This window comes from Callithrix jacchus, chromosome 7 (genome assembly GCF_049354715.1).
Source record: "Callithrix jacchus isolate 240 chromosome 7, calJac240_pri, whole genome shotgun sequence".
In the NCBI taxonomy this organism is placed as follows: domain Eukaryota; kingdom Metazoa; phylum Chordata; class Mammalia; order Primates; family Cebidae; genus Callithrix; species Callithrix jacchus.
The window spans coordinates 137,718,401-137,738,125 of record NC_133508.1 but is presented as its reverse complement, the minus strand read 5'-3'; the positions used below and the strand labels follow the sequence as shown (position 1 = coordinate 137,738,125).

At 39.6% G+C, this 19,725-nt stretch overlaps 1 protein-coding gene and 1 pseudogene across 9 annotated transcripts in view; one reads left to right on the top strand and one right to left on the bottom strand.

The window, feature by feature from the left end:
• Positions 1-2,740: 2,740 nt before the first annotated feature.
• LOC118143046 (DNA damage-inducible transcript 4-like protein pseudogene) lies at positions 2,741-6,632 on the bottom strand (annotated as a pseudogene).
• Positions 6,633-13,211: 6,579 nt separating this feature from the next.
• Positions 13,212-19,725, top strand: part of FRRS1 (ferric chelate reductase 1) — a 109,614-nt gene continuing 103,100 nt past the window's right edge. For all 9 annotated transcript variants that reach the window (XM_078332602.1, XM_078332589.1, XM_078332587.1 and 6 more), the window contains exon 1: positions 13,212-13,643. In XM_078332602.1, coding sequence (XP_078188728.1) covers positions 13,600-13,643 — 44 coding nt within the window. In that variant the 5' untranslated portion in view covers positions 13,212-13,599. The remainder of the gene's footprint in view (positions 13,644-19,725) is intronic.

Here is a 19,725-nt window from a genome sequence, read left to right as displayed (position 1 = left end):
CCATGTTAACGAGGATGGTCTCGATCTCTTGACCTCGTGATCCACCCGCCTCGGCCTCCCAAAGTGCTGGGATTACAGGCATGAGCCACCGCGCCCAGCCCTGTAGCTCTTTTTAGATTGTAAACGAAAAACCATAGATGTAGAATAAAGTACTGCTTGAGACATTTTGTCTTTTATGGACTCACTGGTAATAACATATCTTCCCTATCCACCTACTGGAGAAAATGCTCCAGTAAAACAATTGTTAAACCCTTAAAAAATTGTTTTAACCAACTATACTGAAACCTGAGTGTTCCTTCTTAGAAAGATTGAATAAAGATTATGCTTTCCAACTTAGAAATTATATTTCACTTTATGACAGTAATTGTCTGCAGGCTATTTGTTTTAAATATATTAACCACATCAGATTTAATCTGGAAAGACACTCAATTTAAGAGTTCAAAAGTGTGGAAGCTAAAAGCTTAAATCAAGGCCATCCATGGATGGGAATTTCTTGTTGTTAAAGATCTTTTGTGCTATTTTAAGAATCTCCTTGGTGAAAGATCTTGAATGCAGTAAGAAAATCTATATACCTCGGACACATGGCTAAACCAAGGTCAGGTTAAGGTTACAAGAGGCATTTCTCTAATTCCTCAGTCTGAGAATATAAATATACTCAAATAATAAAAGAAGCAGCATTGACTGTAAGTAATCTAGATATTCAGATTGCTATTGCAGTGCAAAAATCGAAGGTATCTCCAGTGCACTTCACATTTTCATCAGTAGCATCAAAGTTAGTTGAATATATATATACACATACATATTCAACCAGAATGCAATATAAATATTTTTCTTCCTTATAGAGTATATTTTCTACACCAGTCTAAATCTGTTTCTCCTCCTCCTCTCTGTCATGAAGAGGTATAATATTGGAGTCATTTTTTACTTCTTCTTTTCTTTATTCTATCACTATATGACATAAGTTACCAGGTCTTTTTGATTCTAGGTTTACAATAATCCCTCGTAAGCCCCTTTCTCTCTAATCTCCTGATAGTATCCTAATTCAGAGCCTCATATCAACCTATCATCTGCACGGCTGTAAAAACTAGCCTAATAACTGGTCCCTGCATTTAGCCTCTCCCTACTCCAAAATATATCTTAAATACTTCTGCCAGATTAATTTCCCTAATGCACAACTTTGATTTTTTATCCCCTTGCTCAAATGCCTTACAGTCTACAAAATAGAGTCTAGACTTTCCAGTCCAGCATTTAAAAGTAGGATCCAGCCACAGTCTATGTTTAAAATCTGATTTTCCTCTACTTTTTCTCAGCTATTTTGTCCTTTGTTTTAACTCACATTTTTCTCCCCTCTAATTTCATGCTTTCCTGCCTGGGAAATGGCCTTTCCTTCCTTCTCTGCTGTTGCAGATTCTACACTCCTTCAAGGTCCAAGGTCTAGCTCAGTGTCACATCCTCTGCAAAGCCTTCTCTTAATGTCTCATCTGGAAGTTACTACTTCCACCTCCAAATTCTCTGAAGGACATTTTGAAAATGCCTCTTTCTCAGCTTTCTTCTATTTCTTATTTTCCCTATCAACTTCTTGAGAAGAAGATCCTACTCTAATTTGCTTTTGTATTTTCCAATTGAATAGCACAGTAATATTTGCAAGTTGGTCAACTAAATAAATAATATTTGAAAAAATAAATATGTACATATCCAACAAATAAGAGGCAATATCACATCAGTTTTATGTAAAAGAAGACATGCTCAACACATAGAAAAATACTGTACTTGATACTGTAGCTAGACATTCACAAAAAAGAAAAAAGTACATTGAAAAGGAATACATATTTATATCTAGGTAACAATATAAAAAAAATCTTTTCTAAGAAAGATCTCAGAGTAATTAATCAATCAATATATTCTATTACAAAGCTTGTGTATAGTTTTTAATGGCCAAACATACCCAATTTTTTACTCTCACATTCTTTATTACTAATACTAGGAAATGCTCACGATAGTTAAATAACATTTGAAACACCATCAATTCTGAATATGGCCAACGTGAACCCAGAATCTGGTAATTTATTTCCTGAAAAATAGAGTTAATGTCAATGTTTTACTATGAACCTTTGAAATCACTATGAAATTCATTTTTTTTCATGTGTGCCTAGTGAGGTGCTTGGTACAAAAACAATAACCAAATATTGAATGAATCAATCAACAAGAGTGCTGATAGTAGTTTAGCTACTACCCTCTGAGTGGTAATCATGCACCAAGAAATTGAGCTGATAAAGAGCTACATAGAAAATAGGTGCTCAGTAAATATTTGTTGAGTTTAATTCATATAATTTTAGAGCTGGCCAGTCATAGTGGTTCACTATCTAATCCCAGCACTTTGGGAGGCTGAGGCAAGAGAATCAGTTGACGCCCAGAGTTCAAGACCAGCCTGGGAAATAAGGCGAGACCTCCATTTCTAATTTTAAAGATAGATAGATAGATATGTACATAAATATATAGAGATATATAAAATGTAAATTTAAAAAATATATTTGAATATATAAATTTATATATTTGAATATATAAATATATGTGGATATATATTTATAAATATATTGGCTATACCTCTACTAATATTGTAATATATAAATATTAAAATATAGATAGCTATATATACATGTATACATATCTATATATGTATATATCATTTATATATTTAGATCTATATATCATACACATAGATAGACATATATATCTTGGATATATAGATACATACATATCTATAGTTATATAATTTTAGAGCTAGAGAGGACTTTAGAGATGATATATCTTCTGGTTATCGCTCTCTATGGGTACACAGAGCTTTTTGCATATGCTTATTATGCTTATTAAAGGACACGTACTAGCAAGTACTTAGTTTTCTTCATGTTAACTCCTTGAAGGCAAAGATGTGATGACACACCTTCTCCACCTGGCCGGATGCTTGGTTGGCAGATTGTAGGCACTTGAATGCTTGCTAAATGAGTGAATGAGAGTGAGTCCAGACCTCTGCTATCCAATATAGTAGCCATTAGCCATATGTGGCTATTTAATTTAATTATAATTAAATAAAATGCAAAATTCAGTTCTTTAGTCACACCTACTGCATTTCAAGTGTTTAGTCACCACATGTGGCTAGTGACTACCATATTGGACAGAGCAGAGAATATTTCCATCATGCAGAAAGTTCTGTTAGACAGCGTTGATCAAAACTATTTCCCTCACTCTGCAGAACAGAGTGAGTTCAGGGAAGTTTTTACTTGCTCAAAATTAAACCATCAGAAGCAGAACTGAGATTAAAACTGGGAACTCCTAGCTCAATATCCATTGTTGTTGAGTCATACCTCTGATTAATTTCAGAATTCTAACAGTATGTAGCCTTAACTTAAATCTCCATATGAGCTTATGGACATTATGGGAAACATCGTCTTTGTCTTATCATTGTCATATAAGCAATTTTATTTTTGTATCTTACTTGATCAATTTGCATGTTTTATGAAAATATATATAACAGGTAAAAGAAAATGTACTTGGAAGTTCTTTACCTCTGGTATAAAAGGGAAAAATAATGCTAATTTTAAAAATGCTTTCCAGGTATCTAGCTAAATAAAATACTACAGTATTCTGGTTTTGTGCCAATTTACTTAGAAAATGCATAGTGTAGGCTCTGGTTGAATGTGCGTTTGCTTTGTTGTTTTTTTTTTAAAGCATTCCTCTTTGGTTTATTAATTTTTGAAAATTATTTAGATCCAAATTACTTTTTTCAGAAAACAAAGGGGATTTTTTTATTTGAAAACAAAGGTCATATTTAATTACAACATCACCAGATATGTGAGTGCATACCAAAGAACAGTTAGAAAATTGGTGTTAAAAAAGCAAAAAGTACAATGACAGAAAACATGACAGAGTGCACCTCTAAGGAGATGATGCAGGCTAATTGGATAAAAACACACACCTCCCAACTATTTCTACACACACATACGTACAGGTTATATAAGCAAAATAAATCAACAAATTATTAAGATTTTCCAGATTTGGAATTTCAGGTGGGTTTGGTTTCAATTCTTAAAAGATTCTCTCAAACTGTTTTGGAAAGCATCAGTATTTTCTTTCTTTTTTTAGTTCAATATTTTGCATTTTTCTAGTTTAAAAACAATAACACTTAAGAACAAGGGAAACTGAACTTATGAAAGCATCCAGAACAACACTGTGGTTACTGAAATGGCAGCATAAGCCTTTGTTGCCTTTCTAAAACATTAGCGTGAGGAAGTCACCAAGAAACAGTGAAGCAGTTCCATTATAGCCGTAATATTTCTCATTCACTCTTACCTAGGGTTAAGCTTTAATTAAACTCACCTACTTAATCCTACCCTCCTGTCTAAGAACCATTCAAATTTGAATCAGGAACTGGTGGTGTAGGCTTCTGGAAGTTTTGATAGGCTAACTATCACTTCGTGAGATTCTGTGATTTAAAGACTCACTCTGAAAACTTACAGAAAAAAAAGCCATATGAAAATCAAACTAGGCAAATCTGGTTTATATAGTCTATTAGCCAGCCTACCTGAAACAAAATTGTGGAATCAAATGTACAACTCAAATGGACTTCTACTTTTGCATACCTATTCCATCTCATTCAATTCTCTACAAAAATGCGATATATGCAGAAAATGTACACTATTTTGGATCATTTCTCCAAAGGCCAGAAAATCAGCCTGTTAGCTGCAGTTGCTATGAATGTGAAACACAAAAAGAAAATGGACTACATTTGGAGTTTCTTATTGAGGGTAGGTGGGGCAAACTATAAATGACTTTAGCTGACTAGCTGAATAGTTTCGCTACCCAATCATGAAATAACCTTTATAAATGTTCCCTTTTTAGGACCCTTCAATGACTGTTGTTTCAATTAGTGAGTAAAGTTTTTTCTTAACAAGTCGAAATCCTGAGCTGAGGATCAGAGTTCTCCTGAAACCAGAGGAGAAGCGATCTCTACTAAAGAAGTCCCTGAATCTAGTCCACGAGCAGTGTTCCTGCTTAAACACAAGTGTAAGCTCAAAAGTAGGCACCACACTAGAATCACACACAATCCTATCCAGCTTTTTACATACATTTTCAATTTCCAAGTTCACGTGCATAACACAACCTCGCAAGCCACAGGGCTCCATGGAGGAAAGTCATAGGACATCTTGAGCAATTCTCTGGGTCAGTTTCTCTGGGACAAGGACCTTTGATCAACCAAGTTTGGTTTGCTTTGATTGGGACAGACAGTTCTCCAGTATTTTCACCAAATTCTGGCAAGTTGATTCCTCAAATATTACCTTGTTGAGGTTTGGTTCAGGAACAACATAATCCCCGTAGTCAAAATCACTTAGCAGGCTCTCTGGGTGATAGCCGCGGTCCAGCAATTCTGAAATGCTGGCCGGGTTCTTAACTGTTCAAACTGCCAGTTGCAACCATGGTCAATGGCTCTGTTTCTCTCGTGGGGCATAACGGCCTTTCTTGAGCTCTGCCGGAAGTTCGCGGGGGCGGACGCGCTGGCTGCCGGGTAAATACATGCAGGTGCCACCTCAGGAGTCCCCTCTCCCGGGGACTCGGTGACCTGCAGACCCCAGCAGCCAGCGGCACCCTGGCTGCTCACCCCGCGCCCACCCCGCGCCTGCTCCTCGCAGCAGCCAGCATCAGTATTTTCTAAAATACTCTCAGAGAAAAAGCCTAATGTTCTACAAGAAATTAGTATTTAGTATTTCCCAGAAAGAGAAATCCAATTCTGCCTGATAGTACAGGAATAATTATATGAGGCCAGAAGTGATCATCCTTATAACTATCCTACCATTAGAATGTGAAGGAAGCAAGGAAGGGGTGCCAAATTGAGTTTGAGATCCCCTGCATGCTATCAGTCTAGGGTTCTCAGGGATATTACAATTGCTCAAAGAACACATTTTGATCCACTCTATGTTTTGACTGGAAAAAAGTTAATGAATAAATATTGTGGTTTCTCATAGAAACCTAGTGTTTGCTTTTAAGAACTACAAAGGCAATTTGCCATCTTTTCACAGAAATTTGAAAATTAGATAAAAAAGAACTAGTTATGAAAGAGATTAAGTTTTAGAATTAAAGGAGGTACCTTAGAAAGTATCTGGTTCTTTCCTTGAAAGCCTTTATTCTCCTGTCAGACAACTAGCAATCAAGATGATAAAATGTCAGTACTTAAGTATCAGTAACACCCCTATTCAACCACAAGACCAAAGAGAGTTTTGGTTTGTTTGTTTGTTTGTTTTAACTGTTATATTTCCTTTGATGTAAAACAAAAACCTTTTGCTTGGCTGGGGATGTAATTATTCAAGCTTCTATGTCATTCTCTTATAATCAATCCTCAATAACTCTAGTCAAATTTGGTTTTAGGCAATGGAAAATAAAGCAAGTATTTGATTCAATTTTGTTAGAATATAAGCTTTTTCAAACAACCCAATATAGCATGTTTCCCAAAAATAAATTATCTATAGGGGAAAAAAAGTCATGGACTCCTGCTGCTGATTTAAATTATTGTAATTATAATGTTACCTAAATGTATATTATACATAAAATTCAATATCTTACAAATTTTATATTATTATAAAACAATATAAATTTACAAATTAAATCCAACATAATGTCTTAAAAATGTTTCAAATTAACAATTTTTGAATGTTCACTTACTCAGCAAACATTTATTTGAGGATCTAGTCTGTTCTAGGCACACAGTATGTAATTCTAGCTGCTTTCGCAAACACATTCCAAATTCCAGTGGCTTAAGAGATTAAACATTTCAGTGAATAAGCCAATTACAGAAGGACAAATATTGTGTGATTTCATTCATAGAGTAGTCAAATTTATAGAGACACAAGGTAGAATAGTGGTTTCCAGGGTCTGGGGTTGGGGGAATGGGGAGTTATTGTGAAATGGGTACAGAATCTCAATTTTGCAAGATGAGAAGAGGATGGAGGAGGATCCCCTTCTGGAGGAAGATGGAGGTGATGGTTGCACAACAATGTGACTATACTTAATGCCATAGAACTGTACACTTAAAAATGGGTAACATGATCATTTTATGTCATATGTATTTTTCCACAATCTTTTAAAATAGTAATTTTTAAAACCACACATAGCAAATTAAATGCTAATTTTTCACTTACCTCACAAACGGATATCCTGGTTATAAATTGCCAATAGGGACCCAGACAGGTAGAGGCTTTCCCATCTTCCGCATCTGGCATCCAGCATCATCCTTGATGTCAACATCCAGCCATCAGATAGGAGAAGAGTGAAAGGATCACATGCAAGAGGTTTTATGAGCCAGGCCTGGAAGTTGCACACATTCCACTGGCTGGAACTGAGCCTTGCAGCAGCACCTGATTGCAAGGAAGACCGGAAAATAGAGTCGAACTGTGTACTCAAGAAAACGGCTTTGTTGATAACCTAGTAATCTATGCCATAGTCCATCCATTTGGTCACCAAAAAAAGCCATTTCACTCTTCTTCCCAAACAAATAATACACTCATTCTGTCACCAAATGAGATAACCTAAAATCTACCCAGTCATTGCATCAAGTTCAAAGTGCAGGATTCCCACGTAATACACAGGATTCTCCCTCAGATCTGAATATAATTCCACGTTGTCCTGTGACCCAGTTATTCTCAACTAAGAATGATTTTGTCCCCCAGGAGATATTAGGCAATGTCTGAAGATATTTGAGATTAGCACAACTGGGAGTGAGGGGCAATTAATGAGTAGGGGCCAGGGAAGCTGCTAAACCTTGTACAATACAAAGGACAGCCCCACTACAAAGAATTGTCCAGTCTAACATTTTAATTAGAGCTGTGGCCTATAAACTAATAAAATATTTCCCCTCGCTCACACCCAATATATAATAATAGAACAAATATAGTAAATACTTCCAGGTAAGAAAGGGGGAAAAGTGGGACCCTGGCCCATCACAAAAATGAAATTCTGCAGGGAGGCACTGAGCTGGCAGTGGGAGCTGTTTCTCAGCTAGACCCTGTTTCCCTTCTCTGTGAGGAATCTGCTTATCTGTTGTCCTCTGTGGTCCCTGGCTGTGACCTCTGGAAATTTTTCCTCTAAGCCCACATTTGAAATGACTGTAGAGGAATGTGATTTTTCTTGAGGAGAGTACAACTTTTAATGCAATCTCAGTCTCATGATTTCTTTAGCAATACAGTACTTCAAAAACTGAAAAGTCTTTGATCTTTTTGCTTCCAGTCAGTTCCATATGCCAGCAACACTAAGGTTTCCTAGAGATAATCCTCAATCCTTATTATTTCTTTCCTTCTTCACTCCATGCCTCTCTTTCTCTCAATTTAAGAAGGCTGGGACCATCAGACTTAAATGTGAAGACCACATCCTAAATAAAATCTTTGCTTCATGGCTGAGTCTTAATGGGCTCTTGTTGCTCAAGAGCTTTTTCAATCTTATTTCCCATTCATTGAAGTATAGAGCAGTTTTAGGTTTTCCAATCTTTTGAGGTTCCAAATTTCTGGACTCTATGTTCTTTTTCATTTATGCTTGCAAACCTGCTAATTATTGCATGAGTTCATCTCATGTTTCTAAGATCTTACTGAATTCAGCCAATAAATATAACCTACTAACATTCCATTTTCCAACCTCTTCTAGAACTGTGGGTTTTGTAGGTACCTTAACTTTTTTCCAAATTACTGCAGGTATAAGGTTGATAGGAAAGCTTCCCCTCTGCCTTCTGAAGGTTTGCTGAAATAACTGACAATAAATTCACAGGAGAAAATGCATACAAATTTATTAATGCACATGGACAGAGTAGTAGTGCAAATATGAGACTCAAAGAAAGACCAGAGGGTTGAGACTTAAATATCCTCTTCATAGGGAGAAGTAAAGGGGGAGTGTACCCAGTTTTAAAGGGGTAGTAAATGCTTTTCAAGAGAATTGAATAAGCCTGTAAGAACTGTCACACCTCTGGCAGCAAGCAGTCTTAGCATACATCTATTCACTCTCTTGTTTTACCTGAGAGTTAAAACACAAAGGATAGGTCTATAAATTCAGATCATTTCAAAAAATATGTATTGAATACACACTAGGTACTGGAATATTTAGAAAAGATACAAAGATGATCGACAAATCACCCATCTTTAAGAAACTTGCATTATAAGTACTGGAGTAGATGCTTAGACCTGCTGTGTCAACATTCATTCCACCATCCTATTCATTCCACCACTTTTCAGTTGGAAAGCTGAAAATTACATTTCTCAGACTCCCTTGACACTCAAGTTTTAGTTGCATATAAGGCCTGTCAAATAATTGTCCTTATGAAAACACAGGTGCAAGTGAAATGGAGGCTCTCTTCTTGCTGCTGTGTCACTTGCAAGCAAGGTGTGATGACATGTCTGTGGCATTCAAACTGCTCATAGTCTTGATGGGTGTGAGGGCCAGTGGTGGTGGCAGCAGCAGCAGCATGTTTTTAGTGTCAGCGTCCCATCCCAGCTACAGTGTATGTTAGTCAGAATAAGCTAGCCTTATGCTGTAGTGACAAGCAGCCCCCAAAATTTCAGTGGCTTAATATAAAAAAGTTTCCTTCTCACAGACAAAAATGTTTCCTGCAGGTGTAGGCAGTTGCTTTCCATGTGGTGACTCAGAGATCTGGGCTACTTCAATCTTGTGGCTGCTACATCTTAACCCAAGGTCTCCTCCATGACAATTGTGGCAGGGAAAAGATAGTATAGAGAACTGCTCAAAGGCTTTTCACCATCTCATCCTGGAAGTGATGCTTCTCACATTTTATTGGTTACAACTCATCACGAGGCCCCACCCACCTGCAAGGGAACTGGGAACAGTAAATTCCTACATGCTCAGAAGCAAAGGAGGACCAGATACTAGTGGACACTAGTAATGTTTACCACAAGGCATGTGACTTTGAATTCAGCAGGCTGCTCACCTCAACTCCTGCAGCCCTTCTACGGATTTCAGAAGCAACGAATTGCCTGGATGAAATCCCTTTGGTTTTTTTGAAATATCCAGAGTGGTTTTGGCTTCCTATGGTGAACCCTGACTGTATCATTTGTGTGCTGGTGGCTTTCCGTCCTCTTCCATCCATTCTATACCTTTCAGTGCCCTACTTTGTGCCCCAAGAGTCTGTCCTCTATGAACTGCATGTTCTGGGACCCTCTACCCTCTGGCCTTGATTGGTTTTTGAACATGGGAGGCACCACCAAGAGATCAGAAAGTAGGAGGTGAGAGAAATCAGGATATTTGTCCCCTCTTCCTTTCAACTTCTCACTAGACTGTGGGTCCCTTACCCTGTCAACTCTGTGAAGAGTCCTTTCATTACACTTTCCTCATTTAAACACGTTGAATATATCTGTTTCCTGCCTTGACCATGACTCCTATCAGGTGTTTAATCATCAAACCATGAGTCTAAAAAAGAGTAACAGACTGTCTTCCAACTTATAAAGCAGAAGAGCTTTATCAAATGAATATATCATTCCTCTGCTTTAAAACTTCAGTGGCTCTTTGTTAACCGCTGTCACTATACCCGACTCTAAGTTGCAACTAGACAGAACTAATTTCAGTTCCCTCTGCAACATGGTCTCTCTTCCTCTGAGCCTCTGCACAGGCACTACCTCCTTCCTGGAAACTGTTCCCCACCCGTGCTCATCATTCAGACCTCAGCTCAAAGGCCTGAATTCAGGCTTCACTTGCCCCAGAAAGCATTCCATAAACCTATTACTTATCCCTGTTAGACGTTTGTATATTCTCCCACAGCAGCCTCCATTCACCACGATATACAGATGGCACTCAGTGCTACATTGTATTGCAACTGCCTGCTTACTTCTCTGTGTCCTCCAGTAGACTGTGAGAGGTAAGACAGGCACTGCATCTCAGATCTATAGGACCTATCAAGGTGCTTGGCACATAATAGATAATCAATACTGGACAGTTCCTGAATGTTATTGAAAAAGCTTGAACTGTCTTCCTCTGGTCATCATTCTTTCTTTTCATTCACTGACAAAAAAAAAGATCAGAAAAATATTAATAAAAATGTAATTTATATTTACCCACCTCTCATTACTACCTTCCATTCACTTCCTAGACCGTTTTCATCTTACTTTGTTACTATCTTTTATGACGACTTCTCTTGCCAAGATTACCAGTGACCTCCTAGACCTTCAATGCAGTAGCTTCTTTTCAGTCCAAATCCTCTGAGACTGCTCTGCAGCACTCTCTTGAAATGGTCCTTTGTCCTGCATGCATCACGGATTGCTCTCTCCTCTCTCTCTCTCTCTCTCTCTCACACACACACACACACACACACTTTAGCTGATCTGTTTGCATATCTGTTTTTTCTCCACTCCTTTACAAGCCTCTATGTCTTACTCATGTGCATCTCTAGTACCCAGGATAGTGCCTGGTACACAACAGAACCTTGTGACTAGTAATGTTACATGACTAAAACTCTCTGGGTTTCCAGGCCATCTCTTTCTTTATCTCCTCTTTCTCGGACTGCTTGTTCTTAGCCACCTTCATGATCTCCTCTTTGTCTACCCTTTAAATATTCTTCAGAGTAACTCATCCTTATCCACCTTTTGGGCTTCAGCCATCAGCAATTACCTCAATTCCCAGATGTAGATTTTTAATTCCCAGTGCGTTTTTATGAGCTAAGGCTGCCTCGCTCTCCCTGTATGTACTGAAAGCAACTCCCATAAAGACCCATTATCTCTTCCATTCCCAACCTGCTCTCCTCCTGCTTTCAATGTTCAGTCAATGAAATTAACATTCATCCAGTGCCCTAAAAGACAAACCTCAAAGTCCTCTAATGCATCTCACTGTCTTTGCCCCCTGTCCAGCAGGGTAAGGAGGTTTATCCATTGCCAAATCCCCACCCCTGAACCTGCCTCTGAGTCTTTATCTATTTATTGATTTATTGTTTCGCCTCCTCCTGGAACACCTTATCCCACTTTGTCCTAAATCATTTTCATCCTGTGAAATTCAGAAAACTGATTACTTCAATTGTTTCTCTGAGTTCTACATAGGTTTTGTTTTTTTAATAACCTGTCTAAACTTGTCTTCCTCACTAGATTGTAAAATTCTTTAGGGTAGTTTTTGCTTTTTGGTTATTAGGTCTAGCCAATGATTGCCATTTTAAATTTTTTATATGAAAGCCTGAGTAAATAAGTAAACGGAAAGAAAATGCTTTCAACTAAACTCGTTCAGCGATTACTGAGACAGAATCTGAGTGAAAAAACTCAGTTTAAAAATATGAACATCATGTAACCAAGTTTATAACATTAATTGTAACAATATATGCATGATTACAGAAGGCAGGTAATTGTTATTCACCTACCTAGGGATATTTTTTTTAAGCCTACCCTGAAGATTTTTTTTTTTTTTTGGGGGTCCCGTTCTGTTGTCCAGGATGGAGTGCAGTGGAGCGATCTCGGATCACTGCAACCTCCGCCTCCCAGGCTAAGGCTAATCTCCCTCCTCAGCCTCCTGAGGAGCTGGGATTACAGGCGTGCGCCAGCAACCCAGACTCCCTGCAGAATTTGATTTTAAGCATTTCAGTTCTCAGTATAGACAAATATTCAAAGGGAAGGTATTATTTTAACTGCTTGTTTGCTCTTTTATCTTTTGTCCTGGATGACAGGAATTAGACAAGCCATACACCATACACTGCAGCAGTGCAGTGCCTGGGCACTTGAGAGGCCCTCACCACATCCTTTTCCTTTTTCCTACCTTATCTTCCTTTTATATTTGAAGGCTTGTGAATTTGGAGTACCTAAAGGAAATTTTGGTTTTAGGATTTCAATTTGACCAAAACAGCGCTGAGATTTTAACTGCGTCTGTGATCCCATGGCTTTCAAACCCAAGGAAATAAATCATTGGAGGGGATGGGGAGAAAGGAGGAGGTGCAAAAACTGAAAAGAAAGGCGGAGAGGAGGCGGTAGAAGGAAGCTTTCTCCGTCAGATTGTCTTTTCTCAACCCCAGAAAAGCGTTACGTGCTAACTGCCGTGGCGTGTTAAGAGTCCGCTGCGGAGCCCGCGCGCTCCCACAAGTCTCCGCCCTCCCCCACGCTTCCGCCCCGCGGGCGCTGCAGGCCGCGGCCGCTGGGGGCGCCCCGGACCCCCGAGGCGCTTAGGCGGCGGTTCCTGGAGCCTCGCCTCTCCAGGCTCTCAGACGGGCGGCAGCGGCGGTGGCGAGCTGCGCACCGAAAGGGCGCCCACCTCCCCAGGCGAGCTGCAGCACGACCATTTCTCGCGGGCGGCTGGGGTCTGCGCTGCAGCTGCCGCCGCGCTCCGGCCCAGGCTGCCGCGAGAGGGCGCGGCGGCGGCGGCCCGGCCCCGGCCCCGGCGCCCACAGGCCGCGCCCCCGCGCGTAGCTCGCGGCCCAGGCCATGGCGCTGGGCGGATCCTGGGCTTGGCCGAGCTGAGGCGGCGGCGCCTGGCAGTGCGCCCTGCTGGCAGGCGCCTGGCTCTCACGATGATGATGAAGAAGTTTAAGGTGGACTTCGAGCTCGAGGAGCTCTCCTGGTACCCTTCGTCAATGGGGTCCTATTCTGCAAGATGCGGCTGCTGGACGGCGGCAGCTTCACCGCCGAGTCCTCCAGGTAACTCGTCCCCCGCGCCGCCTCGCCCCTGGCTTCTTGGCCAGGCTTGTTGGATGAGCAGCATCTCTCATTGGCCCATTTGCTCGCCTTTCCTAGAGACCGCTCTGAAATCAGTCGAATTTATTGATCTGCAAAGTGCTTTGCAAATGGGTTCATTTCAACTGGCCTTGGCTCAGCGCTCCTGACTCCAGATGGTGCTGGTATCTGCTCTTCCCTCCCAAATCCTCCAGGAATGGGAGCAATGGCCAGAGGGAGAGGATGCTTCTGGTTTCTCTTAAGACATTTCCATATTTGTGAAATGCAAAGTATAACTTGAGCTTTAAAACAAAAACAAAAATAACCCAAACTGCTGGAGTTCCAAGAGCCCAACTCTCTGAAGGGAAACCTGTGCTTAGCACCATTCCTTCTCCCTGGTAGGTTACAGGGGGACTTGGCCACCCAGTCTGAGGCTGGGGTAGTAGGCCTGGCCAGGCTGCTTAAGTCAGGTGCTCCTGGCAGATGAGACTACGGTCTGTGCCTCATCAGAGATCGGTGTCTCCAGTTACGCGCTAATGCTGGATGAATTAGTCTTGAAGTGACCACTAGTGGGTCTCGGTGTGGAGGACTTAGAGCCAGACGGGGAGCCCAGGCCCTGCCCTCATTTTGAAATGAGCCCCTGGGCACTCCCAGAGAGAGGCATTAGCAGGTTACGGAATGAAGCCACGTGTGGCAGTGTTTCTTGAGTAATTTCAGAGCTACTCACAGGTTTCCAGATGTACCCTAAAGTGCGTTCTTTGATATATATAAATATATAAAAAACTGTTTTATATATTTATATATATATATAAACTGTTTTATATATATATATATATATATAAAACAGTTTTTTTTAATGAACTTTTGAGTTCCTGAGATCAAGAACAGTTAAAAGTTAATGTTTATTTTGCCCGTATATACTGGTCTTAGACTTTGTTTTTGCCCTAAAAATATTCTACTTTGAAAAAAACTTCAGTCATCCCATTAATAAGGAAATAGTGTCACTGGATTGTGGAATTGGGGCTAGAAACTTGTCTGCTGGGGCAATATTGAAGCCTGTGGAAGCCAGAAAATGTCTAGTTGGCTAAACCAAAGGATATATGAAATTAATAGTTCACTGAAAATGGTTTTTAAAATCAAACTGTGGTGATGCATCTGTGAATATTCAGCTAATTAATATTTTAAACACCTGTAAGAGAAGAATGTAACCTATTTTGGTGCAAAAAAATATTGGACCGTCTCTTGTTGAAAAACCTAAGCCAATTCATGAAGGTCCTGTTGGTGCAAATGATAGTCTTACCCTGAGGCCTAGACTGTTTTGCTGCAGGGTCCCACCCCCAGGCCCGGCAGTTAGACAGGTGCTCCTGGGCCAGTGGTGACACCTGGTGGTCAGGGCACTTACTTCCCTTCTCACAAGTCAGTTATTCTGTCATTGTAGGCAGTCATTTATTCAGCAAATATGTGTTGGCTTCTAAATATATTATTTAATTATCACAGTAACTCTATAAGGTAGGGGTCTCATTTTGTAGATAAACTGAGGCTCAGAAAGCATAACTAACTTTCCTGGGGTATCCTCAGCTGGTAAGTGCAATGCCAAGATTTTGATCAGGTCTGAATAGTGCTCTGTATAGCCAAATCCAAAAGCCATATAGTATGACGGAAATGACTGTGCCTTTGACGTTAGGTAAAGATAGTTGGTATAAAGCTAGGAGCAAGGGTTCAGAATGCAGTGGGTCTAAGCCTAAACCCCAGTCCACCGTGGTAAACCTGGATGGGTTACTTAGAGTCTCAAAACTTCCGTATTTAAAATAGAAACCATCACTGTTGTGGTGTTGTGAGGATTTGGTGAGATGACATGCCCAGAACACCCAAGCATTGCTGTAGCACCCAGATGGCATTTAAAGAGGAGACCAGGAACTCTTCCAAGAAGATCCATTTGCTTTAGATGTTATATTTGATTCCTTTATCTTAACAACTCCAAAATTGCTGGTTTGAGGGAAAGACCTCATTTTACAAGAAAAGAAAGAAAATCTGAAATATCTAATGGAAGTCAATTATTTCAAAATCACAGAAATTTTCATTAGTGGGTGCCAGTCAAGGCGGTGCATCTCTAATTGAATGCTAGATTTTAATTTTTTAAAAATTGCTATATGTGCCTGTTAAAAATCAGCTACAGTTAACACTGTAACATTTCTCCTGTACAAATATGAAATGAATTAGTAAAGAGGTAACATAGCAGGCCCAAGACTGCTATTCGTAGAAAGGCCTACATACAAGGCTGGCCCTTGGCTGGCATCTGGGAGCTTGAATGGTAAATGGTTCCATACATGATGCAAAACTTTACCTAAATGATAAGAATGGCTCACTGTGCCTAGGCTGTGCAGAGTCGTTTATGCTCAATTCCGTCTGGAATTTTGGTCCTTGCTAGGCAGCCTACATGACCATCCCTAATAAAAATCTTGGGCGTTGAGTCTCTAATGAGTTTCCCTGGTAGACAGCACGTCACAATTTAAGGCTGGAGAAACTAAGTGTGTGCCAATTCAACTTTGTATCTTTTCATTGTGATAAATCTTAGTCATGAATGAGACTGTATGCTGAGTCCTGTGAGCCCTAATGAATCACCAAATTTAGGATTGGGCTTGGAGATTCCCTGATGGATGAACCTATATAAAATAATACTCATCTTGCTACAGAAAAGCCTTAGAGGCACACAGAAAATTACATATAGATAGATAGATATACATATAGAGCCAAATATAGGTATATATGTAGTATATATTTGATATATATTAATGTATTTGGCTTTGAACAACTAAACATGTAGATTATTTATTGTTTGCCAAATATTACTTGAGCATTTACCGTATTTCTGTTACTAGCTCTCCATCTGGGGTTGTGAGAAGTACAACAAATGTAAGTATTCACAAGGAATTACCTCTAATTAAATTAGATCATAGATGTATAATTGCTTGACAGTAGAAGGCAGTATGACTTAGTGCCCAAACAATGGATCAGATAATATGTGAGTGTTGTTGAAATTCTAAAGCAGAAGAGTTTATTTACAACTGTAATGGTTACTGAAAACTACATTGGCATTTCAGTGGAGCACGCTGGGAGGATGATAAAGTGAGGGTGGGAGGACAGCTTGAGCAAGTCATTAATAGGAGTTGATGATAGTTCAGCCTGATTGCAGAGCCTTCACATTGAACAGAAGCAGAAGATAAGATTAGAGAAAGACTTTGAATGCAATTGTAAAGAGTTTGCTTTCTGCTGCTCGTAGGATAAAATTCAGTCTAAGATTCTTGAACTGAGTTGTAGTGTGTTTAAAGTGGTGTTTAAGCTGGCTGGTAGGCTGGGGAGACAAATCAGGAGACTATTAAAATAATTCAGGCAGAAGCTAATGAGAACCTGAACTTGGAGGTGTCTCATATAAGTGACTGATAAATGATAATGCTGTGGCAGATGCCTTGATGCCACCATAGAAGTAAGCAAGTCAGGAAAAGTATTTGTTTGAGGGGAATATTGCATATGGTGGTGGAAGATATGGTAGGTTAAGTTGTATGCTTAGCACGCTACGTTTGAGGTGACAGTGAGCCTGATGAGTAGTTGGAGGCATTTATTGCGGTATGTGGATTTCTTACATGTTGTCTTTTGGAGCTGTGTAGGCCTGCTTACTAAACTTCTTATTTAGAATTTCCTTACGTTGTTTTTACCCTTTTAAAGATTATTAGTGAAAAAAGGCCAGGCGCAGTGGCTCATGACCAGCCTCCAGGCTGGCCTTGAACTGTCTTGAGCTCAAGCAGTTTGCCTGCGTTGGTCTCCCAAAGTGCTGGGATTACAGGTGTGAGCCACCATGCCCAGCCTGAAGACTTAGATTTTTAAGTTCTCAGTACATGGATAATAGTTAAGGCCATCAGAGTAAAAAAATAAGAAAGCCAAGGATAGAAGCTTGGTGGATATCAACATTTTAAGGAGACAGAGGAAAAAGAAAATGCAAATAGTCACAGAAGTAGAAAGGAAAAGAGTATTTTAAGAATGTATAAGGGTCAAGTATGATACTAAAAAAAGTGCCCTTGGATTTTGCAATTAGTTACTTACTGGTGAGCAGTTTCAACTGTGGAGGGTAGAAGCCTGATTGAGAGGAACTGAGAAGTAACTGGGAGGTAAGGAGATGGAAAATGTCTACACTGTAGAGACAGTTCTTCAAATTTCATTTCCAACTTTTTCTGCTGAGTGACCTTTGTCTATAAAATGGAGTACCCTTCCCATAGAGTTGTTTTGAGGATTTAGTATGTTAATATGTATAATTTTTAATGTTTATTTATAACAATCCCCTTAATAATAAGCACTCAATAAATACTGTCATCATTATCCTTCGTATCATCACCTTCAGGGAGCTTGGACCTCAAGGCAGAGTGATAGTAAGTCGATGAGGACATGGAATTGTGGGAAGTATATTTTTTCCCTCAAGATTTAAAGACATGCCTGTATGAAAACCAGTTCTCTACCTCTATTTTTACACTGTAATTTTAATTACCTGCCCATATTTATACTGCTGTGCTGAAGTTTCTTAATCTCTTATTTTTTCCCCAAGCCCATCAGACTTAATGTTGGCTTCCTCCACTGTCTAACTAAACTAGATTAATATTTCTGCAAATACTTCTTTCCTTCTTGTCTGGTTTGTTTCTTAAAAGAAACATTCACATACAGCGTTCACTTGATTTCTTTGGTTTTCATTACTCAGGCCAAAGCTGCCCTCTGTACAAATGATATCATATACAATTAGGCATTTAAAAGCTACTACACTATAGAGGCATTTAAAGTAGATAAAAATCTAAGATGTATTTCTATAATTAGTATTGCCTGGAAATTACACTTATTTCACAGACAAATGAAAAATGGCAATTATGCCACTGTACTTCAGCCTGGGCAACAGAGCAAAACCCCATCTCAAAAGAAAGAAAGGAAGGAAGGAAGAGAGGGAGGAGGGGAGGGAGGGAGGGAGGGACAGAAAGGGGAAAGGGGAGGGAGGGAGGGAAGAATACTTTTGTTTCTATTTTTAGATTATTCAGTACTTGACAGTGTTTTTGAATTTATTTTTATTTTAACAAAGTCATAAATACGAATAATTTAGAGTCTAAGTGCTACAAGGCTTATTATGGAAAAGCACAATCCCCTATTTCTCACATGGCCCAACAGGAAAGGAGCAAGGAGAATAACTGCATCCACTTCCCTCTCCTCCTGCCCTCTATCCTTGCAGTGTTTGTCACTTTAGCACAATCGGAGGTAGAGGGCAAGGGAGCCTGGTTGACGTAGCTCATAAGACTGGCCTCCTTGGCCACAGAGAAGGGTAAAGTGGATCTGGAATGACAAAATATCAAGCCCAGTAGTTTGGATTTCCTTGAGCACTTTTTAATTTCCTGTATGGTTTTTTTAAAATATAGCATCCTATTCCTGTATGGTAGATGCAGTTTCTTTTTTTTAATCACTCAAGAATATTTTTTCTTCTTCAAGCACATGCTCTGTTTTGTTCAAGTTGCTATTTCTCTCTCTCTCTCTCTCTTTTTTTTTTTAAAAAAAAGACTGAGTCTTGCTCTGTCACCCAGGCTAGACTACAGCAGCACACTCAGGGCTCACTGCAGCCTTGAACTCTTAAACTCAAGTGATCTTCCTGCCTCAACCTCTTGAGTAGCTGGGACTACAGGCATGCACCATCATACCCAGCTAAGTTTTAAATTTTTTGTTGAAACAGGGTATCCTGTTGTTGCCTAGGCTGGTCTCAAACTTCTGGCTCAAGCACCCCTCCCACCTCGGCCTCCCAAAGTGCTGAGAATACAGGCATGAGCCCCTGCAACCAGCCAAATTAGTTTTTTTCTTTCATTTTGGTTTCTCTCATATTAAAAGACTTTCCTCACTTAGCTGCTCATATTTAACAGTGAGGCACTAAATGTTGATTGGGAGCTTTGTGTATGTGGGGGTGCCTGTCATCTCAGATTTTTATTATAGGTTGGTTTGGCTGGCTGTGTCATTGAGAACCCTCAAAATCCATCTCATGAAATCTTTTCTT